Here is a 27,412-nt window from a genome sequence, read left to right on the forward strand (position 1 = left end):
CCCTTGGGTAGATAGAAAGTTTGGGGAGCATATCTGTTGCTTTGTTTTTTGCTGGGTGATACTGGTCTAATTACTATTGAATGAGTTGTACAGTGGTACCTTGGTTGTTTAACGCAATCCATTCCGGAAGACCGTTCGAGTTCCGAAATGTTTGACAACCGAGGCGCAAAGGGCGGTTGGCAAAGTCAATGGAGAAAATTGAAAAACACACAGCGGAAGCTGTTCGACTTCCAAGGCGCGTTTGAAAACGGAAGCACTTACTTCCAGGTTTTCAGCGTCCAAAAACCAAAATGTTTGGCTTCTGAGATGCTCGAAAACCGAGGTACCACTGTATTCCTATCTGCCTTCGGTCCCTGGAACAATCTCATGAGAGGGGCAAGTCACTGTAGTATGATGATCAGGCGCAAAATGGGAAGCGAGTTATTCTCAGTGTGTATACAGTTGTACCTTGGTTCTCGAACGGAATCCGTTCTAGAAGTCCATTCGACTTCTGAAAACGTTCGAAAACCAAGGTGCGGCTTTTGATTGGCTGCAGGAGCTTCCTGCCCTCAATCAGAAGCTGCGTTGGACGTTTAGCTTCCCAAAAATGTTCGCAGACAGGAACACTCACTTCTGGGTTTGCGGCGTTTGGGAGCCAAAATTTTCGAGTTGCAAGGTGTTCGAGAACCAAGGTACCACTGTATACATGCTATATAGTGATAGGTACCCAAGAGCAAATAACATGCTTACTGTAAATGAATATTCGATCCAACCTAACAGAGTTTCCCACTTGTTTTTCCTTCCCCCATAGAGAGTGTGTGCAAAACAGGGATGGTGCTGCTCTGCGGGGAGATCACATCCAGAGCGGTGGTGGATTACCAGCAGATCGTCCGAGACACAATTATGAACATAGGCTATGATGATTCAGCTAAAGGTTGGTGATAAAACAATGGAATGATGCTGGGTCACTGCTCAGCCAAAAAGCTGTAGAACTAGCCCCTCTCTGCTTGCCTTCTTACCCAGGACAAGGAAGAGCCTGATGCAATTGGTGCTGTGGATTGCTTAGCTGCCACCAGGAGACAAGTTCCCAGCTCCTTTAATAAGGAACAGGAAAAACTATTTACTGGGAGGTTAAAGGTTATCTCAGGGTTGAAGTCGTGGGTGTCCTTTGCACTGGGCCACTTTGTAGCATTCCTGCTATTCATGGCATTCTTGACTTCTTGAGCCCACAAAGTTATCAGGCCTTAAACAGGCTTTAAGACTTTTTACTGAGGCCAAGATTATATTTTTACATCAACTCATGCGGTGCAATTCATCAGGAGGTGTGCTAGCTGGTGGCAGCTGGTAATATTATTCTCAATTTTTACCTGTTGCTTAACTATAGCTGATGTGGAGGATTGCCATAGTTCACTTGGAGGTGAGTTCCATGTGCAAAGTGTGGACACTTAAAAGTTATTATGGAGGGGAGGGGGAGAAATAAATGCACAGTTGGCATTTTTGGTGCCAACCACACATTTAACATTGCATGTCGTTTTGCCCGTGGCTTGTTCCCAGTGCATCAGAATGCATTGCAGTCATTTAACGCATGCAAACAAATCAAAGACGAGACAATGTAAATCTGAAATGAACAGGTCACCAATAGAGCAGCAAAGCCCAGAATACACAGGCACCTACAGGAAAGTAGACTTCCTTAAGCCAAAAAATGTAGACCTCTGTTTGTTTGTTTTTGAGCATGGGGGTATGTTCGAACTAGTCATTACCCTGGATTGAGCTGGTAGGGTTCATACCCAGAAATTATTTATTGTAGTAATTCATTTAAACCACTAGCACCTCTGTTTTATATGGTCAGTTTGGTTCTTTGGTCACATGCGAGAGAGTAGCTTCTTAAGGAAACAAATGAGACTCCCACTGAAATTGAAGTGGGAAGGATGAAATACTGCAAGGTGGCATACAAATTCTCCCTCTCTTCCTTTAATCCCCACAACAACCTTGTGAAGTAGATTAAGCCGAGAGGCAGCGACTGACCTAAGGTCACCCAGCGAGATTTGGAGTTGTGGGAATTTGAACCCGGGTCTCCCAGATATCAGTCCAACACTCTAACCACTAAACCACACTGGCTGGGATGGCTCAGTTGGTAGAGGATGAGACTCTTAATTTCAGGGTCGTGGGTTTGAATCCCACATTGGACAAAAGATGCCCTGCATTGCAGGGGGCTGGACTAAATGACTCTTCTAACTCTTCAGTTCTGTGATGAAGGAAGAGCTTGCTTCCCTGGGATGTTGGCTGCAATGTACAAATCGGCAGCAGTATCCCTTACAGGGTGTGCGGGGAATGATGGGCCTCCCAGGCAGAAGATCTACTTGTGAACATTCCCCACAGATGCAGCCAATCAGCTGCCTTGGAAAGGCTCCATTCCCCAAGCAGCTGCCCGGGGCATCTCTCTGCCCCACGAAGGGGTGCAGTAGTGTGGCTGGGGACACGGTTGAGTTTCAAGTGTCCAAAGGAGACGTGTTGCAGCCAGATCTTCTCTTGACTGAAGAACCCAGGCCTGTCAGCTCATCTGGCACGCTGGGTTGCTTACTCATGGACGGCTCTGCTGCCGTTCTACATGCCAGGAACGGAGACGGTCAGTTTCTCATTCCTGGAAAAGAATGCATGGGCACACATTAAACCTTAGTAGCCCTGTGCTTAGTAAAAGAACATTTATTCTAAGAGGAAAAATTATACCTTGTAGGGGGATGGCTGATGAGAAAGCAGCTAAGAAAAAGGGAAACTTGAGCGTTTGTTCCCTGGCTGGAGTTTCAGAACAAATTGGGGAGGGGGCTACCCTTTTGTACTTCGTAAAATATCCTTGCCGCACCCATTGGTATCATTTTTGAAACGCTGCTCTCTTTGGTCCCACTAATGAAGGGAAAGCAAGCTTCAGAGTTTTTAACAGCGCTGCAGGTCACTTTAATGATAAAAACATCCAACATTTTAATATACGAAAAGGGTTTCTGCAATCTGCATGGCTGCTCTCATGTAGTAGAACTTGCTCCTTAAGGATGAAATTATCTCTTATCCAGGGGATTTGTGATTGATTTCCCAAGTTTTTTTTTTAAAAAAACTGATATCCAAAGAAGGCTGCTGTTTAGTTTTGAGCTGATGAGATGGGGAGAAGAAGCCGCCCTGTGATGTTGCTGCTACTCAGTTCAGTACTGAGCTAGACAGGACCAACGATTTGACTTAGTATAAGACAGCATCCTACACTGGTCGCTGTTAAGTACCACTGCCACAACTTCTGCTGCTCTTAATGAGTTGGCAGTTCCCCAAGGCTGAATTTTGGGCTGTGGTTCTTTTGCTTTTTGTTTAAAGCCAGGAGAGCAATCGTGGAGGTCCCATGAAATTTGTAGCAGAGATTTGGCCTCAATGTGCTCTGCAAGAGCTAAATGAGATGTGGCGGGGGCATCATATTTCTGCCCCACCCACAAGTAAAGCGGACCTTGGGGGCCTAAATCTTTTACAGCAAATTGGCTGTCCCGGTGAGAGGACCAGAACTCTCTCTGCTGTCTTCCCTCACCTCTTTCCTCAGACCCTAGTCTCCAGTATATGCTGTCTGCAGGACTACATAAAATGACTCTGATGTTTTTGATCCAGCTCAGTCTTAGAGATCTCAAGGCATGGGACTTTGATGATTCTCCTTGGCTAGGTAATCCCCCAATTAGCGAACCTATTAAACAGCCTCTCTGCGTTTGGCAAACCTAGCTGATGGACTATGCCGAGATGACAAAACTGACTGGAAAACTCAGAAACCAAGAGGATTCAAACTTTATAAAAGAATGAGGGAAATGTATAAGTTACTTAAAGGTAAAGGTAAAGGATCCCTGACAGTTAAGTCCAGTCACGGACAACTCTGGGGTTGCACACTCATCTGGCTCTATAGGCCGAGGGAGCCGGTGTTTGTCCACAGGCAGCTTCCGGGTCATGTGGCCAGCATGACTAAGCCATTTCTGGCAAACCAGAGCAGCACATGGAAATGCCGTTTGCCTTCCCACCAGAGCGGTACCTATTTATCTACTTGCACTTGATGTGCTTTTGAACTGCTAGGTGGGCAGGAGCAGGTACCAAACAACGGGAGCTCACTCCGTCGTGGGGATTCGAACTGCCAACCTTCTGATCAGCAAGCCCTAAGCTCTGTGGTTTAGACCACAGCGCCACCTGCATCCCTTATAAGTTATTTAGGAGACCACTGTAAGCAGATGGAAACAAAAGCAGGGTTTTGATTTCACTTGTAGTGTAAAAATTACCATGGATAATATGGTTCAATATAAAAATTGGATTAGGGATGAATATGCAGTAGTGCAGATATTTAAAACAAGACCCCATGAAGGGGATGAGGGAAGTCCTGAGATTTGGAGATATTTTTTCTTATTCTTTGTACTTTGTATTTGTAAAACCAATAAAAACATTTTTTTAAAAAAAAAATGGAATGAAATACCACCATTTTTAACACTGCTCTTTCTGAGAATTCTTTAGTCTTCCCTTCCTGGAAGGCCACACCCTCTGTAGAACTAGAACCTGTCAGCCCTGCTGGGGAAGGATGTTTGCAACCTAGTAAAAACATTTCCAGCGGTCTTGTGGGACATGGCTTTGAAGGATGGAAAAGAAAGGCAATTCACGGCTTCCATTTCTCTTCCGCAGGCTTTGACTACAAGACTTGTAACGTTCTTGTTGCATTGGAGCAACAGTCGCCCGATATTGCCCAGGGCGTGCATCTGCACAGGTCAGAAGAAGAGGTTGGCGCTGGGGACCAGGTAATCATTGCGAGAACATTTAAAAAAATTTCCATCTTTATATCCGCCAGAAGCATTCATCTTGGTGAAAAGTGCCAGTAAGCAGCTGGGGGTTGATTTGCACCTTGCATTTCAGGATTCAGTCACCAGGATTATGAAAGAGAACATGTAAAATGCTTCCTCAGGACTCCCTACCACTTGAGGGAATACAAAATAGCATTTATAAAAATGAAACACTAAAGGGAGGAGCTGTATCAAGGAGGAAAGAGGAAGCTGATTCTAGAATGAAAAGGGAGAAAGAATCTTGTGAAGCGAATTCTAAAGATGTTAATACATGAAAAGTAGTCCTTGTTGTTGTCTTCTTTTTGCTGATGGAAAATAATGGCTCCTTTCCCACTGCAGGGCCTGATGTTTGGCTATGCCACCGACGAAACAGAAGAATGTATGCCCCTGACCATCATGCTTGCTCACAAACTGAATGCCAAAATGGCCGAGCTGAGGCGCAACGGGGTCCTCCCTTGGCTTAGGCCGGACTCCAAAACCCAGGTACTTTTGTGGGTTTAGCCCAGATTATTTCTCTTCTGCTCATAACTAGGGCCTATCCATTTGACCATTCTTTGGCATCGGGAGGCCTGTGCATGTTATGTTTTTGGAAGTGATTCTTGCTGTTCTGTGAGAACCATGGGTTGGAGGAACGCGAGATCTGTAAATGGAATGAAGTTCCCTCCTTTATCCAGCAGATTTCTCTAAAAGCCTCTCTGGAGGACTTTGGGACCCTCTTGAATGGTATGGGCTGGGCTATGGGGGTGCTGCCATGGGAAGAGGATGTGGCCCCCCAGTGGGCAGAGACCCCTTGGTGCAAGCAGAGTTGTCCATTTTTCTTTGTAGGGAAGCCATTCAGAGTTGGGCCAAGCCCCAAATGGGGGCACAGTTGTTGTTTTGGGGTTGGTTTGCCACTTTTGGGGTGTGCTTTTTCTCTCGCCGCCACCCTACAGTTCACAATTGCTTCCTTCACTCCCAGATCACAGTTCAGTACGTCCAGAAAGATGGCGTCGTCATCCCAGTGCGTGTCCATACTATTGTCATCTCAGTGCAGCACGACGAGAGCATCTCTCTGGACGCCATGCGCAAGGCCCTCCAGGAGCATGTCATCAAGGCTGTGGTTCCACCCAGATACTTAGATGACAATACGGTCTACCATCTTCAGCCCAGTGGCCGGTTTGTTATTGGAGGACCACAGGTAAGTATGTGTTCACTGATATGTGGGTAGATATGAGGAAATCTATTATTGCTCGTCTTAGGTTCTCCTGAAATGCATATTTATGTTATGACTGGTACTCCCCCCCCCAAATTAGATCTGGAGGCATACCCTCAAAAGGTACACGCCCAAAAGAAAACAACAACAAAAATTCCCTCCATCACAGTGGTTTTCAAGCTTTCTAATTTCAGGGTATGGCTGTGAAGTATGGACTACAGCAATATCAGGTAATTTGGATCGCCCACTTCATATGTTTCTGAGATCTCTTTCCGGTGTCCCGAGATGCGTCTCAGGTGCAGCCCTACGACTTGAGTTCGCCCAGCCCTCAATTGTAAAACGAGCATGGTGTCGAGCCATTTCCTATAGCTCCCACCTACTAGCATCGGATGCTCGAATTAGAGGTGGTTTTTCCAACCTGATCCTAAGAGATATTCATAATTCCCCTTGGAAAACTACAATCAACCTCAAACTCCGCTCTCTTTCTAATCTGAATTGCAAAACTGTTCTTAAATTAGAGTGTATCAGTCCGGCGGCCCTACCTTCAATTAAAAAGAAGTTACAGCTACTTGACTTCTCTAACACAGCTGCCGATGCAAGAGGGCCGTGTTCAGGCCTAGCCCTAGCTATTCCTCCCCCTGAAGGAATCCCTCTATACTGCTTCACAATTTCTTCGGAGGCTAAGCGAAGGGCCTTTACCTGTGCCCGTCTCAACTGTTTTCCTACAGCAGTTCTGTCGGGTCGTTATTCCAGAGTCCCCATCGCAAACAGAACATGCAACTGTAATGACTCGGCCCTGGAGACTATGGAACATGTAATGCTCTTCTGTCCCAACTGGACAGATGAAAGATCTCGGTTTTTAACTCCTCTCATGAACAAGCTTCATCTCCCAATCCAGCCCTGGATAGTGTCCCTCTTTTTGCAAGATTCTGATTGTTGGATCACCGAGATGACAGCTAACTTCCTGCTCAGTGTGATGAGGAGGAAGGCTGCACTGGCTTCTTTTTCGGCACCACAGCTGTAGTCGATACTCTGCACAGTCGGATGAGGTTCCAGGTAGCTTTGTAGTGCAAGGACGGTGGAGCTGGGACGGATCCGGGGAGCTGAAGGACCCCTTTGATGATCCTCCTCCAGCCTCGGCAGTTTTTTGTCTTTTTGTTCTTGAACTATCGGTCATTCGGTGTTTTGGATCCCCTGTTGTTTCTGTTATCTCCTTTCCCCCCCCCCTTTGGGTATTTGCCCAGGACGATGTCTGCCTTTGCCTCCCCACCCCCATTTTATGTTATGCTGTTATTTCTATGTATGTTGTGCTATGGCCACACGGCTAATGCAATAAAATCTATATATATAATTTCAGGGTACCGTTTCACATTGTCTTAGCCGTTGAGAAAAACTTGCATGTCAGCCATCGGACCCTTGTGTGTTGCAGAGAATTCTGAGGGTGCTTTTAAGGATACATATACAGTGTAAACTTGCAATTATTTTATACCATTTATTTTCACGTATATTTACTTAGGGCTACACATAGTTCCTCCTGCCAACCTAGCAGTTCGAAAGCACGTCAAAGTGCAAGTAGATAAATAGGTACCGCTCCAGCGGGAAGGTAAACGGTGTTTCCATGCACTACTCTGGTTCGCCAGAAGCGGCTTAGTCATGCTGGCCACATGACCCCGGAAGCCGTACGCCGACTCCCTCGGCCAGTAAAGCGAGATGAGCTCCGCAACCCCAGAGTCGGTCACGACTGGACCTAATGGTCACGGGTCCCTTTACCTTTACACATAGTTCACCGTAGTAGACAGGATTTTAAGTCCTAAGACGAAGTGTTTCTCAAACTTGGGTTCCCCTGCTGTTGTTGAACTACAATTCCCATCATCCCTAGCTAGCAGAACCAGTGGTCAGGGATGATGGGAATTGTTGTCCAACAACAGCTGAGAAACACAGGGCTAAAGAGAGGAAATATGTGGCAGTTTTCTGGGACATTTTCTTCCGAGGCCTCTTGATAGGTTGTTGTTGTTGTTGTAGCATTTGCCGCTTTTCCATCTCATTAAGATTTAGAAGTGACGCTTGCCATTGCAATATTGCAGGGGGACGCTGGAGTTACTGGACGGAAGATCATTGTGGATACTTACGGCGGATGGGGAGCCCATGGGGGTGGGGCTTTTTCGGGCAAAGACTACACAAAGGTAGATCGGTCAGCAGCATACGCAGCCCGGTGGGTTGCCAAATCCTTGGTGAAAGCTGGGCTTTGCCGCCGTGTCTTGGTCCAGGTGAGTTCTGGTTTTGTCCTCTTCTGCCCTTTTCTCACCTAGCAGCCGTCAGCGGAAATGAAGCGTTGTGGCAGATTCGTGGCTGCCTGCTGCTGAAGCCATCAAGCCCACATTTCCTCCTCCTCCATTCCTCCATTCCTCCTGCTGCAGGGTCTGAAGTACAAACTGCACCGTATCACGGCTGAACGTTACCAGGCAGAGAGCGGAAGCAAAGTGTGTGGCTGCTGTTTCTGGGGGTAGTTGTAGCCCTGCAACAGCTACTTCCTGCTTGAGATACGTGGCTTCCTGTGGGGAACTGCTATATTAAAGATATCATTGAGGCAGTTGTATCTGATAGGTTCATTATATAAGAATCGGCTGTATGCAGAGGCAGGTCCGTAGCCCCTCTAGCCCTCTACTTACCTGAACTCCTTTTCTTACCTGAATTCTTTTAAGGACAGAGAATGTAACAGTTATCTTAGCAGTCTTTGAAACAATTCTATAGGGAAGTTCAGTACTGCATTTTCGAGGTTCAGCTCCCCTTCAATTTGGGTCTCCAGCTGTTGCTGGACTACAACTCCCATCATCCCTAGCTAGCAGGACTGGTGCTCAGGGATGATGGGAGTTGTAGTCCAACAATAACCAGGGACCCAGGTTGGAGAAACACCATTTAGAGTCTGGACTGAATGGAACGTAGGAAGTTGCTTTACACCAAGTCATGCAATTAGTCCGTCTAGCTTAGTAGCATCTACACTGATTGGCAGTGACTTTGCGGGAATTTCAGGTAGGAATCTTCCCAGCCCTACCTAGAGCTGCTGGTGATTGAACCCAGGAGCCTCTGCCTGTTTAGCAGATGCTCTGCTGTTGATTTGTAGCCTTTCTTCCAGTGCCCTTAGGGTGGGCTTGCTCTGGGCTTAATGCTCTCATAGGCAATCCACTCATCAGATGGCAATGTGTAGTGTGGTTCACTGCTCTACAATGTGGTCCTGCAGTCCTGCTGCATTTCTCTACCAAAGCCCTTCTGTGACAGCACCACTTGAGGCCCTGCTTCGCTTCAGCTTTTAAAACCAGACGCAGGCGCACTGCACACCAGTGTTTCTCAAACATGGCTCCTCGGCTGTTGTTGTTTTACTACAGCAGCTTCCATTATCCTTAGCTAGCAGGACCGGTGGTCTGGGATGATGGGGGTTGTAGTCCATCAACAGCTGGGGCCCAACAGCTGGAAAACACTGCTCTACACAACTGATGGAGTTTTATGTTTTATATGCGTAAGTCTGTCACCACCAAATGTTGTTGTGCCTTCGCAAGAATGGATTTCTTTAAGCAAGTCTTCACCCATTGCTTCAGCAATCAGTTGCCACATACACACAGAGAGGTCTAATTGTTGGCCTTTTTCATCCATAGGTTGCCTATGCCATTGGCGTGGCTGAGCCACTCTCCATCTCGCTGTTCACGTATGGTACCTCCACAAAGCCCGAACAAGAGCTGCTAAACATCGTACACCAGAATTTCGACCTCCGGCCAGGCGCTATCGTGAAGTAAGCACTTTTACAAGGGGCTTTCCCTGTCGAAGGAACAAATTTACTGCAGCGCCCCTGCCACACTGAAGATATAAAGCAACCAGAAGTATTGACTACTGAATTTCAAACGCCGAGAAAGCAAAATAGCAAATGCACTTTATCAGGTGTACCAGCTTTCTCCACTCTGGTTGCTTCCAACTAAATCCTGTTCCAGGATAGTGCAACATTCCAGTGGAGATCTAGTTCTCCTTATTTATTAGGATTGAGCTGCTGCTCTTAATGGGCTCAGAGTTGCACACCCAAAGAACAGCAGCAATACAACAAATGAGTAATGCAGTTCAAGGCAGTATCATAACATTTTAAGCAGTCATGGCTTCTCCAAAGCACCTTGGTAACTGTAGTCCGCTAAGGATGCTGGGAGTTGTTACTTGCAGCACTACAATTCCCAGAGTTCCCTGGGAGCAGGGCTTGGCTGTCTAACCATGCTGAGAATTTTTTATTTTATTTATATACGGACATCATTGCAAGATCTCAGGGCGGTTCATGGGATGTAGATCGGGGAGGAGAACAGGGGTCTCCTTACAACTCAGAGCACCCTTAACAAACTACAGTTCCCAAGATTCCTTGGGGGAAAGCCGTGGCTGTTTAAAGTGGTATGATACCTGCTTTAAATGTATGATGTAAATGGGACCTTAGATTTGCTGCTTGGGAAGGCTCTAGCTCCATGTTTCCCAAATTTGGGTCTCTAGCTGTTTTTGGACTATAGTTCCCTTCACCCCTGACCACTGGTCCTGCTAGCTAGGGATGATGGGAGTTGTAGTCCAAAAACAGCTGGACACCCAAGTTTGGGAAGCACTGCTCTAGGCTCTTCCTTCTCTGAAAGGTCTGCTGCAGGTTGTACAGTTCTTCCAGCTAGGGAAGGGAGACCTGGCTTCAGATGTTAGAGAATCCCAGTATTGCCATTGCTGACTGGCAGGGCTTTCAGGTGCTTCAGGCAGGAGTCCTTCTCATCGCTAGATGGAGATGCAGGGGATTGAACATGAGGTATGTTGTCTACCACTCGGCTACTGTCATAGACTGGCTGGATGTAGAGGAGTGAAGGTAGGCACCATCTGCGGAGCCCTCAAGGGAAGAAGGCTCAGAGTCCAGGGATTGGTGATGGGTGGTCAGAGGGAGAAGACTGGGAGGAGGAGGAGAAGGTGTCAGAAGCTGAAGAGGTAACAGGGCTTAGTGAGCAGGGAGAGTCTGTGGCAGAGAGAAGTCCAGAAGCAAGAAGAGAGGCCAAGGGGCTGCGCTGAGTCCAGCCGGCAAAGAGGCATGGATGTCTTCCCCTTCTGCTGTGACAAGCTTCCCTCCCTGCTGGTCTCCCAGGACCAGGAGGGGTGTGAAGTGGGAGGAGCAAAGGCAGGCATGCCAACGCAGTCTCAGATTGCTGGGGGAAAGAACGTAAGGCAGGTGTGGGAAGGCAGGGACCTTCAGTCTCAGCAGCTGCTTCACAGGGGCGAGATTTACCAGAGATGAGTTGCTGTGCTCATTAAGCCTGGACACTCCTGTGCAGATCCTGGTTTTTCTAGACTTAACTTACTTTGTGTGATTTGCTGCTGGCCCACTCCTGTCACCTACGGCCCATCTTTAAAGAGGCCCTGTTCCTTCAACAAAGCCAGAATGGGCCATGAAGTGAATGACACTAGGTGTATCTAGGATACATCACAGAAAGTAAACAGATGCTAATGTAACCAGAGAGAAAGGGGGGAACTCTCTCTCTCTGTGTGTGTGAACGGGCACACACACATTTACGCCATATCCATGGCAGCTGCTCTGCCCAACACATATGTGGCCAGTAGCTCACTAAATAGGCATCCCAGGCTTTTAAAACAGCTGTTCTTTGCAGCTGCTATTACCTATTACGCGTCTCTGGTATTTTGGGCAGCCGCCGTTCCATGCGGGGAAAATTAGCGTGCCCGTTATCCAGCTGTACTTAATGACTTCTTCTTTCTCTCTTTGAATAAACCAGGGATCTGGATTTGAAGAAGCCCATCTATCAGAGGACCGCCTGTTATGGCCACTTTGGGAGAAGCGAATTCTCTTGGGAAGTACCTAAGAAACTGGCCTTTTAACGATCACGGTCCCGACCCCTGAGCTTAAGGGGAGAGGACTCTATTATGAAAGGTGCTTCCACTGACCATCTTCGAAAATAGAAAAAAGTTGTTTTCATGGAAATCGACGCTGTTTGTACTCTTGACATCTCACCACACGCACATACAAAAGATGTTTCCTATTGCTGCTATTTTTGTTTCGTTCCGCTTAGAAAAGGCGCAACATAGGACTTCGACCCACAATCAAAACGATGGAATACCAGCCTTCAGCCCAACTTCTCTCCATTCTTCTGTTCAAATGGGAAGAAAAGATTCCCTCAGGTTCCATAAGCTTCCTTACTACAACTGGACAATTAGAAATTATGGGGTCTAATTTCCTTTCTGCAAATATTTGGTACTGCAAATATTCCCTGGACTCTTGGTGTGGAAGAGGATTTTGGGGCCTATATTCGACACATATTACCCAAAAGGGTTCTGTCAGCTTTTCTTTCATCTTTCTGCTATTCTCTTTCTTCTTCTTCGTTTTTAAAAAAGGAAACTCTTTTCTCTTTTATAACAGTCTTGTGACAAAACATTTTAGATGGGTACATGGCCAATGCTGTTTATCTATGAGCTTACATATTGGTAAAGTTGCCTCAGCCCATTCTAGGCAGGGCTGTTTTATATACAAAATGTTAGACTATTGCTTACAAGCCACACCCCTCACCCCATTGGCTGAGCTGCTGTGATTTCAGGGAATGCTTTAGCAGGTCAGGGGAGGAACATTCGGCTAAGATGGGATGCAAAAGCCAAGCGGGAAGGAGTTCCAGATGGGAGATAGCTGACCAAAATAAGGAATACTAGGTCAGCAAGCCTTTTTCAAAAACCCTCCAACTGCTAGAAGGATGTTATGAGGATTAAAGCAAGCCTTTAGCAGCAAGGGAGTACCCTAGACCAAAAAGGAAAGGGAACAGGGCCGGCCCCGTGTTGCGATGGGGAAGTGTCATCCTTCACTGTGTGGAGAGGTGTAAATGAAGACAGGAGTTGTTGGCCAGGCAGTATGGCCAATAGGGGAATAGATTTGGGATCCTCTTCAGGCAGGAAAATGTCTAGTGCTGAATGGAAGATGGGGTGGGACCTCAGTTGAGGAAGTGCAACAGATAAGAATGCTTTGGGTTTTAGAAAGCTACGTATTGAGTGAGGTAGGTGGGCAAGTGGTGGGGCTGAATTTAGCATTGATAAGAGCCAATCATCCAGGCTGGATGCCCATAGTTTTGCCTTTCATGGTGCCATTGAAATAAGGGGGTTCAGAAAGTGCAGTTCCCCCTGCACCTCAGCATTACCCACTTGTACCAGAATAGCCTTCTGTCCGGATTCTTGACAGAACAGCAGCCCTCTCTGGAATGGGATCTGGCACTTCTCATGCATCAGCAGTTCAGGATCTTAATCTCAGTATTTCACTGTGTAAAGCATCATGTACACTGATGGTGCTATATAAAATTAATTATAACTGTAATTTAATAATAATTAATGGCTGGCACTTAACCCGATCTCCGCATCCTCATGTGCACAGTTTTCTAGAAATGCTGTTTTTTCAACATTGGAAAAACTTGATATCCTATCTGTGCCTTTGTACAGGCCTCTCTTTACATCCAATTTGAGTTGTTCTTCCCCCCAATATATACACTTTCCCTCTCCCAAGCGATAGCCGCAACAATTTGTATGTCAAAATGAAATGCATTAAAGCGTTCTGCCCCTTGAAGAACATTTAGGCTTGAAGAACATTTGAGCGCAATAGCAGGCACTGGGTTATCATAGTTTGGATATGAAACAGGCAGACGGACTTAATCCTATTTTTTTCAAAGTGTTTTGAGAAGTTCTGAGGAGAAACTGCAACCCCAGTGTGGAGGCAATGGTTGAGACACCCACTAGATGGCATTGTAACCCATATTAGATGCATCACATTCTGCAGAACAACCCAGTTCAATGGTGGATTGTTTCCTCTTCATTATTGGCAATGTTAAGAAACACCAGCAGCTTAAAATGACAAGGCAGCAGGTTTCGCAAAAGGCGGATTCTTTAGTCTGTCAGCAATAGCAGAAGAATGAGCCTTAAGTAGAACGTTGCTTTTAAAGAAAAGATAGAGGTTTTCCGCTGAGGTAAATTTATCACCATTCATCTCACTATTTTCCACACACCTCAACTGGCAGAAATCACTATTCTTTCCTAGAAGAAGGAAAAGCTTTAGTTTTCAGATCTGGCAACAAGATTTTGGAAAGCTTATTATTCGGGCCCCACAGGGCAACCCTCTTGTCAACAGAGAAAAAGGAAAGCACACCTTCAGGCTGCAGTTTGAAATTGGTTTCATTGTGATCTCTTCTCCTGGGGGAAATGTACTTTAGACCACAAAGGAGCAAGCAATCTCTTAAGCAAAATTGTCGGCACCCTCAGCAAGGCTTCGTTGAGGTGGGAGTTGAGGAAGCAGCCATGGCAATTATACAAACAAAAGCAGTTTTGTACTGGCAGGGTCCAGCCAACTCTCCACACCTTGGTTCTGTGCCCCTTTAGCCATCATTGCATGTCTCCACAAAGAATTGTAGGAAACTGCCCTTACATTAAAGTCAGGTGTTTGGTTCACTTAGCTCAGTACTGGGAATACTCCATTGCAAATCCCTAGTCCCTTCTTCCCATCCACAAGCCAATTTCCCGGTTCCCTAGAAGACAGTCTTAAGGCTGCTATCAGCCCACATACCTGGGAGCAACCTCCCCAAACACAGTGGGACTTTCTAGTAAACATTCATGGGACTACAACCCTGCTCACAGTATACACCATTGTTTTCAGCAGGGTTTGCTTCTGAGTAGATAGGCCTTGTATTGCATTGCAGACCTCAAGATTCATTCTAGGAGGCTAGTGCTTGCATACATGCCAACGCATTTAAGAAGAGTTTGGATTTGATATCCCGCTTTATCACTACCCGAAGGAGTCTCAAAGCAGCTAACATTCTCCTTTCCCTTCCTCCCCCACAACAAACACTCTGCGAGGTGAGTGGGGCTGAGAGACTTCGGAGAAGTGTGACTAGCCCAAGGTCACCCAGCAGCTGCACGTGGAAGAGCGGAGACGCGAACCCTACACCACACTGGCTCTCTTTTTAAGACACATTTTTCTTTCATTTCCGCATATTTCCTTTCCAGCCACTTGCTGATCCAAATATAATCTTCCCTATACCCACGAGGATCGTCCTTCAGGAGAAAGCAAAACAAATGTTGAATTTGCAGAAGTGTTTCTACTTAATGCCTCTTCCGTGTTTTATGCAATGTGCTGAATGCAAGGGGATCAAGGGAGGGGGTGGTAAGAGAAAGAACTCAGGAGGAAATATCAAATAGCCGCTTTCCAGAACTGTGAAGTATCTTGATTCTGCCAAAGCTCACCAACTCAAAAAACCGATAAACACTGCAAACGTTTAGGCAGAATCTTGCTAACATCACTGCTTGGTTTAAGAAATTATCACCTTGTTCTAAGAAAGTATATTCACTTCCCTTTGCAAACTGCAGAGGGAGCTTGTGCCTTTCAAAAAGGGAGAGAAAACTAAAAGTCCTCTTAATTCCTTTACATATATTCTTTTGGTTCCCCCCACCCAAAGCTTCTACCCACTCTGCTCATACTCCATTCATAGAAGTCCCTGCTACCAGCCATGAGAGCTAAAGAGAACACCTATGGTCAAAGGCAGTATATCTTTGAATGCTGGTTGATGGGGACAAACGAGGAATCTGTTGATCTCATGCCCTACTTTGAAGCTTTGCAGAGACACTTGGTTGAGCACAATTGAAAACCAAATGCTCTGAGAGACAAATGACTTGCCCAAAGGTAAATACAAAGGATGGGTGGTGCCTGCTCCCCCAAACTCGGGCCACCCCTTTCCCCCTAGTATTTGTTACTGCACTGTAACATCCATTTCGCAAATGAGAAATTAGCAGCTTACTGGAGACCACAAACTGGATCCAAAAAACAGGTGGGGTGTTAGGTCCCTCCATAATTCCTCTTTTAGTTAATTCCCCCCCACAGCATCCAAATCCCATTCAGTCTTACAACATTAAGTTTCGAACCAGACCCCAGAAATCTATATTTTCAACCCTCATTTTGTATCTGCACCCTTCCAAAGGATTTCACTTTCCAAAAATTAATCCTTAATTGCTCCCTGTTTTCCCTTCTCCAAATACAAAACTTATCCACCAGCCCTGTTTCTGTTCACTAATCTTCTTTAGATTCACACAGTCTGCTTCATTTCCCCTTCAATTTTCTTCTCTGTTCAGGAGGACCTCTCCTTTTCACATCAGTCACCCCATGCCATTGCGGCACCTGTGACATGCTCAACAAACAGGAACACATGCTATGTCAAAATGAACATAAGGAGAGATCCGCTGGATCAAACCAGTGGCCCATCTAGTCCAGCATCAGATTCTCATGGGGGTTGACCAGATCCCCATGTGAAGCCTGCAAGCGGGGGAACACAAACCTCCCTCCTCCTGAACCGAATAAGGCAGGATGCAAGCACTGGATAAGGAGTTGCAACTGTCAATCAAGTTTTGTGGCTCAGATCTGCCTAAGGCTTGAGAAACTTCCCAGCCTTGCAGCTCCCAGAGTAAATAAAGGCATTTTGGGCGGGATGTTCGACTGTCAGACCAACACATTGCGCCAGCAGCAATGTGGCCAAAGCTTTCTTTAAAAAACAAATTGTATACCCTATTTGTTTGCATCACCAGTCTTTCCTTTCTGAAGTCTTTCTGGAGCATATCCCTAGTTAAATACACTGTTATTTGCCAGACCACACGTCAGGCAAAAGGCTGATTGTGTGCTTTACGCTTCCGTTAACTTAAATCAAGCAGATGCTGATAAAATCAATTATGCCGCTATGTTTCATTCTCAGCATTGAAATAGTGCAGGCTGAGCAAATACAGCCACAGAACCTGCCACTCAGTTATTTGATGCTCTGTCAAGTTTTGGTTTCTCAGTTTACCTGTTTAAGTTCCGTTCACAATCATTCATCAGTTTGCATTAAAAAAAAAAAGTCCTCACAAAAATTTGTCCGCGTTTCAGCATTTTCCCCACATTTTTGTATGCAATATTCCTCGGTACACATTTTCTCTCTCCATTTTTATATGTAATTTCCTGTCAAATGTGAGCTAATATGAACACTGCAATAGCAAGAGGGGACAGGCAGCTGACTAGAGCCATCTTGTGAAAGCGACCCCTGCAAAATCAATATTAATGTCCACTCTCAGATATAAGCTAAAGCCAGCTAACCCAATCTGCAAAGCAGGTGCTTTCCATTCACCTGTTTTCCAAATTGAAGCTAAAAACATGATGCATAAGCACAAGGTGGCAGTGAGAAAGAGGGTTAGAAGTTGCAAGTAGGGAAATGAAGTTTTGCCTCTCCCAACACAATGTCCCATGTCTCTCTTTGAATCCTATGTGGTGTCAGAATGGATACGAGAGAGAGACATTGCACATACCTTTGTAAATCAAGAAAATCTTTAATAAAAATACATTAAAAAAAAGAGAATGAAGATTAACTGCAGGAGAACACCTGGTTTCATTTTCCGGGAAGTGAAAATCCATGCCACATTTTGTAAGGGTGTCACAGAAGACTGACATTCAAAGTTAGAAAATGTAACAAAACTAGAAACTGGCAAATATTGAATAAATAATTAAGAAAACAAGATTGGCCATTGTCTTCATTGAACTGTCAAACATTGACTCATATTCCAAATGCACATTTGTACGACATGAATGCAAGAACTATGAATATCTGATTTCAGTATAGTGCCTCGCCACCATTAATAAGTTAAATGTAACAATTCTCTTTTTCAATACTGTTTGCAAGCAAAGTACCATGAGCAATAAAGGCATTATATGTGCAGAGTTAACAGGGACCATATGCCTTTTCTTTCCCTCTGTATCTTTTCATCCACTGATATTCTCAAAGAGAAAATGGAACAAAGCAGAGAGGATAGTTAATTGGGCATCAAAAGTCTCAGATGTTGTTTTATATCCAGGATCCTGAATATCAGCATCCGTTGTTTTGCATATATCAGAGGAGGCAAAGCTTGCTCCGCATTTACGATGGAGCTTCTCAAGCATCATCAAGTCCCCATGCTCACGCAGTCATCTTCAATGAGGCTGGCTATACGGCTCCCTCCAAAGAGATCTGTGACAAGGTCTTCCTCCTGCAGATCAAGACAACAGCTGGAGGGAGGAACATCAGAAAGCTCATCACGAACACTGTGGCAAAGATGACCAAGACAATTGTCCACGGTGCCAAGATGGTTTCCACCATGGCTTTCTACTCAGCCGTCTTGGCTCAAACACGTACCTAAGGGAGAGGGGGGGGGGGGAACAAAACAACCACAAACCTCACATGAGTTTTCAAGACAGCTCCAGCAGCAATACCGGCTAACACCTCCAAAAATGATGTGAAAAAGGAATAAGTCTGAATTGAGCCTTTTCAAAAGGTTGCCTGTTGAGCTGTCAATTCACCTATGGCGTGATCTATAAAGGAAGCCCTTCCTAGCCAGCCCACAACAGGAGGAATTTGCAGATCTGGGGAGCAGAGGAAGGAGTAGATCACTATCCATGCACCAGCCTCACGTTGTGAATAGTAGTTTCTGTGACCTGTGCTTGCCTGAGGACAGGGATGAGGAGCCTTGTGCAATCCGAGGGCCGCAACCAAATGTGGGTGGAGCAGAGACAATGTACATTTTGCCTTTCTGCACACACTCACACACCCTCCTCTTATCCTCCATCCAGTCGAGCGAAAGGCATGATCAGAATGCAAGGGCAACATTCCAGCCAGGCAAAATTATTCAAGGAGGTTGTTGTTTAAGCAAGGCCAGTGAGGGCTGTCACCTGGGGAGGTGTGTGGCTAGGGAAGCAGTCTAGCTTGGGGAGAGTCCCATGGGTCAGACTAGGACCAGCCCACGCATGAGGCAGAGTGAAGCAGCCAAGTCGGCACCCTTGTGGGCTCCCTGCCCACCCCACTGCCAATTTCTGGCAAGATCTCACCAGAAATGGGCTCTGGTGCCTGAGCCGCTTCTCCATGGGTGCCGTGGAGGTGGGGGCAGCACTTTGTGTTTCACTTCAAGCAACAAAATGTGACACGCTGGTCCTGGATCAGACTGAGAGGCCTTTGGTCTCTGCATGTGAGGTTTCTCACTCCTGCTTAATGGTCTGCTGGCCAGGAGAAAGGACAAAAGAAGAGGACTCTGTTGAAGGCTGTATCCCTCCCATGTTTTTTTGTGGACTGCAAGAAGATCAAACCTATTCATTCTTAAGGAAATCAGCCCTGAGTGCTCACTGGAAGGACAGATCCTGAGGCTGAGACTCCAATGCTTTGGCCACCTCATGAGAAGAGAAGACTCCCTGGAAAAGACCCTGATGTTGGGAAAGATGGAGGGCACAAGGAGAAGGGGACGAGATGGTTGGACAGTGTTCTCGAAGCTACTAACATGAGTTTGACCAAGCTGTGGGAGGCAGTAGAAGACAGGAGTGCCTGGTGTGCTCTGGTCCATGGGGTCATGAAGAGTCGGAAATGACTAAACGACTAAACAACAACAACCCTGGAATAAGCATGAGGAAGTGTCCTTGGATGATTTTTAAAACAATGAGGCATGACAATCAAAGCCAAAGAGAACTATATAGCGGAAGAAAACAAATTCATTCTTCTGTCAACTAAAATGGTGGCTCAACACAAAAAGTTGCGGTGATATGTGAAGGAAAGAGAACACCAGAACATTAAGAAAACAATCTCTTGGCTTTTTTTTTTTTTTAAAGCAACTTTCTTGGTTACCTAAGAAACATTGACAGGATTTGGGGAGCAGGGCAACTTAGATGCACTCTCAGAGCTTTCAGCCAGAAAACAAGAAGCAAAAGAATTGTTTTCAAAATGGACAAACTCTGAACCTTGCTCAATGTGTAAATACTTAGAATGATTCATTCCTTCTCATTAATGACTTTTGTGTAGAGAATTCTGATACCACCATGTTTCTGTGGTCCATAAAAACAGATCCTGTTTGCTTTCCACTTGAAGATCCGTTTCTTTGTGCACATTGCCCTCGGAAACCTCTTCTTCCTTATTGTTGTACCTGCTGAGTGTCCCCACTGGCAAATTGTGCAAGATTATGCTTGAGAAGGGGAAAAGTCCTTCCTGGAGATCAATTTGCACTTGGAACATACATGCAAATGATATGTTGCTAAGTATGCAGGCATAATGAATTCTATGGCTTTGGAATGCTGCTAGTCAATGTGGGTTTTCTTTTTCTGCACCACACCATCATTATATAACTTTTAAATCACATGAAATCTTTTAATTGTGTAGCTCAGTGGTTGAGACTGCTGGCCTAATTTGTACGACCTGCTACGATGGTGGCACCATTTTTCTTCCCAGGGCCTTAATCTTTCAGAGTGTAGTCACATGGATGATGCCAGTCAGTTGGTGAGCGTGTCATGATTGAGATGATTTCACAACAGTACACAGCCAATTAGAACTGGCTATGTGCTGATGTAGCTGTGGACAAGGAAATGTCAGGTTCTTCACTTAGATAGGAAGCAGCAGCTGTACAAATATAAGACAGGGGACACCTGCCTTGTCAGTAGTACACGTGAAAAAGATCTAGGGGTCTTAGTGGACCAAAAACTCAACAGTGTGATGCAGCAGCAAAAAATGGTAATGCTATTCTAGGCTGCATCAAAGAAGTATCATGTTCTGATCAAGAGAAGTCATAGTACCGCTCTATTCTGCCTTGGTCAGACCACGCCTGGAGTACTGTGTCCAGTTCTGGGCACCAAAATTTAAGAAGGATATTGACAAGCTGGAATGTGTGCAGAGGAGGGCAACCAAGATGATCAAGGGTCTGCAACCCAAGCCCTATGAGGAACTGTTGAGGAAGTTGGGTATGTTTATCCTGGAAAGAGGAGACTGAGAGGAGAAATGCTAGCAATCTTCAAATATCTGAAGAGCTGTCACATGGAAGGTGAAGCAAGCTCGTTTCTCATGCTCTGGAGGCTAGAACTCAAACCAATGGATCCAAGTTACAAGAAAGGAGATTCCGACTAAACACCAGGAAGAACTTCCTGACAGTTAGAGCTGTTTGACAGTGGAACAGACTCCCTCAGAAGGTGGTGGACTCTCCTTCCTGGGAGGTTTGTAAGCAGAGCTTGGATGGCCATCTGTCTTGAATGCTTTAGTTGAGATTCCTGCACTGCAAGGGGTTGGGCTAGATGACTCTCAGGATCCCTTCCAGATCTGCAGTGACATATTCCATTCTATTTCATTCTCCCACCCCCTAACAATCTCATCCCACTGATAATGCTTAGTTCTCACTGAGCTGTTTTGGGTTTCCTCCCCTTTAGGGATACAGATATAGATATAGATAAGATACATGTATATATAAAACCTCCTTCTGGTGCTTGGAAGTACCATTCAGAGAATCAGATTACTGTAGAAGTGTTGGGCGCAGATGAAATTTGGTTGCCCGCATTGTGCAAAGGGAGCAGACACCATGCAACATCATGTGGACTCTGAGAAAATTGAGGCTTTTGCCGTTCAGTTTCCGGCAGTGAAAAATATATATCCCTAAACTGGTTTTCTAAAAGAGGCTGTAATATTCTATAAATGTATGCTTTTGCCCAATCACTCCATATTTATGCAACTTGTTTCATAATCCATTGTTAAACTTCAAAGGACTATTTTTGGAGTCGTCTAAAGGTCACTTGGTTCACTTTGCTATTGACTATGATAGCCTCAAGCTGGGCACAAGGCAGAAGGCTCTCATGGATCCTCTTGTAAAATATGTTTGATGAACCGATGATTTTCATGATCATATTATATTATAATCATAAATATGTGTGACTTACAGAATCGGTTTTAGGAAAAAAAGACCTTTGTAGGATCACTCTCTTGGACATCCTTATTAGCAAACTAAATATGTAGGGTTTAACGATAGTTGAGAAGCTGAGCTTAAGAGTCAACCGTCTGTAAAACACAACACAGTTCTTTCTTACTCTCATACTCTCAGAGCAAACAGTGAGTTTCAGTTCCTTGTTTAAGTTTTCTGGTTGTTGTTTTTTGGGGGAGGGGGTTATTGCTGGAGCACAATTGCTTTATCTTTGAAGGACTCCAATGGAAATATTTTTCAGGTAACAGCTGATGGGGGGGGGGGAGAGAAAGAGCTAAGCATCTCCCTTCTGTCTGCTACTTCTCTGCTGAGAATTCCACCGATTTCCGAAGTAGCTTGTCAGCTAAGGGCCAAAGACTATGACAGTGAGAGCCCTGAATGGATCTCCCGATATATTTCTATTTCAATAAAAACAGCTGTTGGGGTCATGGGCTGATTTGGTTTATGGCCATTGCATGATCTTCAACTGCCCTGAAAATGCCGGGACCGTCACAAAAACCATTAAGCCATCACGGCTTCTCCCTATGTCATGCAGAGTCCCAAATTCCCATCTTTGTTGAGGTATGCTAACTGGAAATGGCTTCACACTGGGGGAAGTAGTAGGAATAGAGGATTGCCAACTGAGGCCTCCCCCTCCACCACTATCACCTCCTTTGCCACCACTCCTGGGAGTCGGAGAAGGTGAGGTGGGGAGAGACTTTTGCTGGATCCGAGAGAGGGACCAGGTTGGCCTGTGGAATAGCAGCAGTAGCAGGAAGGGGAGCAGGAAGGAAGCACGAGGCAATGGGGATTCTGCCACCTTCCCCGCTGTGGGAGGCTACAACACCCCAGCCTGGCAGGCCCCATAACCACCCATAAAGGTAAAGGCAAAGGGACCCCTGACCATTAGGTCCAGTCGTGACTGACTCCGGGGTTGCGGCGCTCATCTCGCTTTACTGGCCAAGGAAGCCGGCATGCAGCTTCTGGGTCATGTGGCCAGCATGACTAAGCCGCTTCTGGCGAACCAGAGCAGCGCACGGAAACACAGTTTACCTTCCCGCCAGAGTGGTACCTATTTATCTACTTGCACTTTGATGTGCTTCCGAACTGCTAGGTTGGCAGGAGCTGGGACCCAGCGACAGGGGCTCACCTCATCATGGGGATTCGAACCACCGACCTTCTGATCGGCAAGTCCTAGGCTCTGTGGTTTACCCACAGCACCACCCACGTCCCGTAACCACCCATACAGCTGGCCAAATAAAAAGGAGAAAGAGAGCCAGGTCAGGCCTGAAAAGAAGGTGGTGACTGGAGGAGACCCTGGGCAGCAGCAGGTCGTGGGGTGATGGGGAAGGTTCTGGTGGGTGGGGTGCAGGCAAGCCTGTGGGGGACTGGAGTTTGAGGGGTGTGGGGAGGCAACTGGGTTATAGGGGCCAAGAGTGGGGGCAGGAGCTAGCTGGGCTTCAGGTGGTGGTGGTTTGTATCATGGAAAACTTTAATAAAGATGTTAACATGCAAAAAAATGAATAAATCAGAAAATTAAAATTAAAAGCTTCCCTCAGCAGTGATACTGATGTAGAATAGAATGTACCAACTTTCATATGAGGAATGTTGGAGGGTATGCCATTGTACGTGGGGTGGGGGTGGGGTTAAGTCAGTTGTTTTGCTGATTTAACTAGCTCCTTCTGTTAATTTCGCGGCAATGGGGAAGGGTACATTCCAGACAGATTGCACAAACCATGTCAAGCTTGGCCCCACACATTTCTGTTAAATAAATCCCTGCAGCACTTACGTTAGACCAGACGTAGCTAAGATGGTGCCCTCCAGTCAGAAGCTGTTGGACTACAACTCCTATCATTCCCTCAGTCATTGAACATTCTGACGGGGGATGATGGGAGCTGGCAGCCAACTACACCGAGAAAGCGCACCATTTGCTTTCCCTGAGATAGACCCTTCCTTGGGAGTAATCCCCACTGAAATGAGAGCAACTTCCACCTAGGCAGGTAGGACTGAAGTGCAGAAGCACTGACTTCTGCCCAGAATAATTGTGCCCATTGTCAATATGGCAGGCTGGTTTCCAGAATGCATTTGTTCATTGCTCTTTTGAGGGGGCCTTGAAGAACACTGTTATCTATTTCAATCAGAAACCATTTTGTGTGCTACGCTTTCTTTTCCTCTTTTCGTTTGAATAGCTATTCATCTCGGCAAGGAGAAACAATGCCTCGTCTATATTTCATTTGTGAATGTGATAAGATAAAAATGGTACAAAGAAGCAGAAAACCCCCTCTGTATTTCCATGGTTAATGTGCTAAGATAAAAATAGTACAAAGAAGCAGAAATACAGATTGAGTACCCAAGAATACTCATGCGTTTAACATATTCATTAACAATTATTATAGCTGTGCACAGAAAAATATTAGCCTGAGAATCTACCTCGTTGTCTCAAATAGGACATTGCCTCAGCTTAGCTGCTCAGATCGACCTCACATTTCACCTCATATCCATGGCATATGATTCATTGCCTTGCTTTCCAAAGTCTGAAATTGACTACAATGGAACTATATATAGATGCCTATAACCAATGCCATTTTTCTAGAAAAAGAGGTGCTGGAACTCACCATGAACACCTCCCTTGCTCTCTTACGATGGCAATGCCGCTTACCTGAGAAGTGCTGGAACTGAGTTCTGACAAATTCCAGCTGAAAAAAAAGCCCTGCCTATAGACTTTAATTTTTTTTGGCATAAGTGGGTGAAGTTTGCTGTCAAAGTAACCTATTCTGAGAGGTTAGAAATGTTGCGTTTCAGTGCAAATAGGCTCAGGGGTCCTTGGCTACACACAGTTAAAAGACTTTTTTTTAATAAAAAGGTTTAAGGACCTTCCCTGTGGTTTATGCTTTCAGTAAGGAGGGTAGGTGCAAGGGTTAAGAAGCCATAGACAAAATAAATAAATAAATAGAACAGGATTCAGCACTTAAAAAAACAAAACAAAACACCACTCATTTTGTTCCAAAGTCACTGTCTTTCTGCATCCCTCCCCAAACCACTGTGACAGGAAGTAAAAAGGTAAAGGAATTCACAGACTGAAATATAGTGTTGTCAGTCAAATACCTACATCAATGTAGATGCCTGACAAGCATCTCAGAGGAGGGCATTCTGGTGGGGAAAGGCCAACGCAGAAAGGTTCTCTCATTGGTTGAGACCTTCCAAATTTCAGGAAGCAGGTGTTGGACAATTATTTTAGTGAAGGGTGGGGCAGAGGCAGATTTAGGGCAGTGTGTGGAGCGTAGAGGTGCTACAGGGCATTTTAAGCAAAGGCGAATTTCAAGCACAGTGGTACCTTAGTTTGCAACTATTTTGGATTACAACCGTTTTGGATTACAAACACGTCAAACCCTGAAGTGTGTGTCCCTTTTTTTGGATTACAACCCCTTTTTATTTTAATTACAACCAATTTTTTTCTTTGGAGGCCCTATTGGCGAAAGCACAACTTGGGTTACAACCTGTTTTGGTTTACAACTGGACCACCGGAACGGATTATGGTTGTAAACCAAGGTATCACTGTATTAAAAACCACTTCACACTTACCGTTCCACTGCAACAAAGCACTTCGCCCTATTCTTAGAACAGCCCTGTGAGGTAGGTACACACATTTATCCAAATGTTGCAGACAAAGGCTGAGAAAACTCTAGGTCTCATGAAGAAATTCTGTTACGTGGATGGGAAAGCAAAATGCATACCAGAGTTGATAATCTTCCTGGCTCATTTCTTACTCGGTTAGCCACTCCATTGTGCTAAATTAATCGTTTTATGATGCTGCACTAGGAAATGCACTAGGTTTGTTTTTATGTGTGTGTGTGTGTGTTTTGCTTCATAGACATAATCAATACCATAACCATCCTGCAAGAATGACAGATGGGAGGATAATTTTGGCAGGTTGACTATTAATGATACTATTTAAAACCGTGAATTGTTCATGTGCCATTAGGATGACCAGATTCAAAGGAGAAGACAGATCCAGTTCTTTTAACAGCTGTGCAGACAGAACAATGCTGGTCAGCTTTGCATGCAAAGTTGAACCTACCCAAACTGCATCTTCTGCACCACTGTTAAAAACATTGGAATCCTACCTTGAGCTGTGCTGATCAATTTCTTTGGGGCCATTTGTTGTGTAGAATTAAAACCAAGCTCTCCTGAAGAGTGGGACGTGGGTGGCGCTGTGGGTTAAACCACAGAGCCTAGCGCTTGTTGATCAGAAGGTCGGCGGTTCGAATCCCCGCAACGGGGTGAGCTCCTGTTGTTTCGGTCCCTGCTCCTGCCAACCTAGCAGTTCGAAGGCACGTCAAAGTGCAAGTAGAAAGTAGGTACTGCTCCGGCGGGAAGGTAAACGGTATTTCTGTGCACTGCTCTGGTTCGCCAGAAGCGGCTTAGTCATGCTGGCCACATGACCTGGAAGCTATATGCAGACTCCCTTGGCCAGTAAAGCGAGATGAGCACCACAACCCCAGAGTCGTCTGCGACTGGACCTAACGGTCAGGGGTCCCTTTACCTTTACCTCCTGAAGAGTATTTTTTTGTGGGTAGAAGTTTCTCTGAAATTGCCTTGAGAGCAACACTGCATCATGTCGCATCCCTCCCAAGGCATTCTGGGAAGTGTGGCCAAAAGAAGCAGGGTCTTTTCACAAGGGTCTTTCCACAGCTTCCCACTAGGCATATTTTGGTCAGAAGCCCACTCTGGTTAGGCAACAATTCCCTCCTCAAAATTTCAGATTATTCTCTTCAAGAAAAAACACCAGAAATATCAGCCCCTGTTTTCTCAGGATAATAATATTTTCAGGCAAACGTGAGGAGGAGTCTATCAGAATAGGTCACCAAACATTTATTTTAAACCTAACCTTTTAGGAAAAGCAAGGCTTCCATCACAGTGCGACACTAGGCTGCATTTATTGTAGTCAAGAGAGACAGTTTACCACACACAACACACACACAGTATAATTTAGAGGTCTGGTCTTTCCGGTCTTACCTGCTTTTATAAAATATTTTTGCCTCCACGTCCCTTTGATCTCGACTCAAGTTGCTCTTTGTTGTAGGTTTTTATTCAGAGTTGCCAAACTGAAGTAAAGCACATTTTCTTCCTGCAAAAGCTTCCAGCTGTTTAATGAAGCTGTCAAAAGCAAGGGAGACTAGCAATCTCTAGGACACCAGGGATCAGGCAATAGCTGGTATTACAGTAGAAATAGACAACTATTTGGAGTAGGGTGCCTGTATCACCTCCCACCTGCTTGCTCTTAAAGCAACACTGTCCATTTAGGGAAATTTCCACGCAGCTTTCCATCTGCTCCTGCTCTGTTTGCTTCCCACAGTTTGGGTGAAATACAAACCGGACAAGGTGGCTTTGCACCCCTCAGAGGTTTTATGAGAAGGACAAATGAGTCACTGGTACATTCTCATTAAAGCCATTTACATTGGAGGTGGCGGGGATGCTGCTATAATTGATGTCGTGCTGTGTACGCCGAGCCAATTACTTTTCAGGAGCTGTAAAGACAACTGCTGAATTTGCTGGACCCTGGATTTGCCTGTGATTCGGTTTCAGATTTCTAACTGAAAATTGCATGCATCTTTAACATTTCCAACTTTTCAAC

At 45.4% G+C, this 27,412-nt stretch overlaps 1 protein-coding gene and 2 long non-coding RNA genes across 6 annotated transcripts in view; 1 reads left to right on the forward strand and 2 right to left on the reverse strand.

Moving 5' to 3' along the window:
• Nucleotides 1–16,080, forward strand: part of MAT1A (methionine adenosyltransferase 1A) — a 33,719-nt gene extending 17,639 nt beyond the window's left edge. The window contains exons 3-10 of one of the 3 annotated variants that reach the window (XR_014548308.1): nt 791–913; nt 4,660–4,772; nt 5,154–5,297; nt 5,773–5,991; nt 8,091–8,804; nt 8,884–9,251; nt 9,311–9,790; nt 11,787–16,080. Coding sequence is in view for 1 of the 3 variants with exons in the window: in XM_083614830.1 (XP_083470956.1) it covers nt 791–913; nt 4,660–4,772; nt 5,154–5,297; nt 5,773–5,991; nt 8,091–8,273; nt 9,657–9,790; nt 11,787–11,889 (1,019 nt within the window). In the remaining 2 variants the exon portion in view is untranslated. Of the gene's footprint in view, nt 1–790; nt 914–4,659; nt 4,773–5,153; nt 5,298–5,772; nt 5,992–8,090; nt 9,252–9,310; nt 9,791–11,786 lie in introns of all 3 variants that reach the window. The other 2 variants (XR_014548307.1, XM_083614830.1) reach the window with 2 other exon arrangements.
• On the reverse strand, nt 3,083–3,874 carry LOC310763071. The gene is made up of 2 exons (XR_014548452.1): nt 3,597–3,874; nt 3,083–3,469 (listed from the first exon to the last, which is right to left on the reverse strand). It is a non-coding gene; the product is annotated as an uncharacterized lncRNA (long non-coding RNA).
• A 1,461-nt stretch (nt 16,081–17,541) lies between the features above and the next one.
• Nucleotides 17,542–27,165, reverse strand: LOC310763005. Of its 2 annotated transcripts, XR_014548352.1 has the most exons (3): nt 27,049–27,165; nt 26,794–26,934; nt 17,542–18,218 (listed from the first exon to the last, which is right to left on the reverse strand). It is a non-coding gene; the product is annotated as an uncharacterized lncRNA (long non-coding RNA). The 2 variants fall into 2 exon arrangements; XR_014548353.1 differs by lacking the exon at nt 27,049–27,165 and having other exon boundaries at nt 26,794–27,028.
• Nucleotides 27,166–27,412: the final 247 nt, after the last annotated feature.

This window comes from Podarcis filfolensis (genome assembly GCF_964270895.1).
Source record: "Podarcis filfolensis genome assembly, chromosome: 5".
Taxonomy (NCBI): domain Eukaryota; kingdom Metazoa; phylum Chordata; class Lepidosauria; order Squamata; family Lacertidae; genus Podarcis; species Podarcis filfolensis.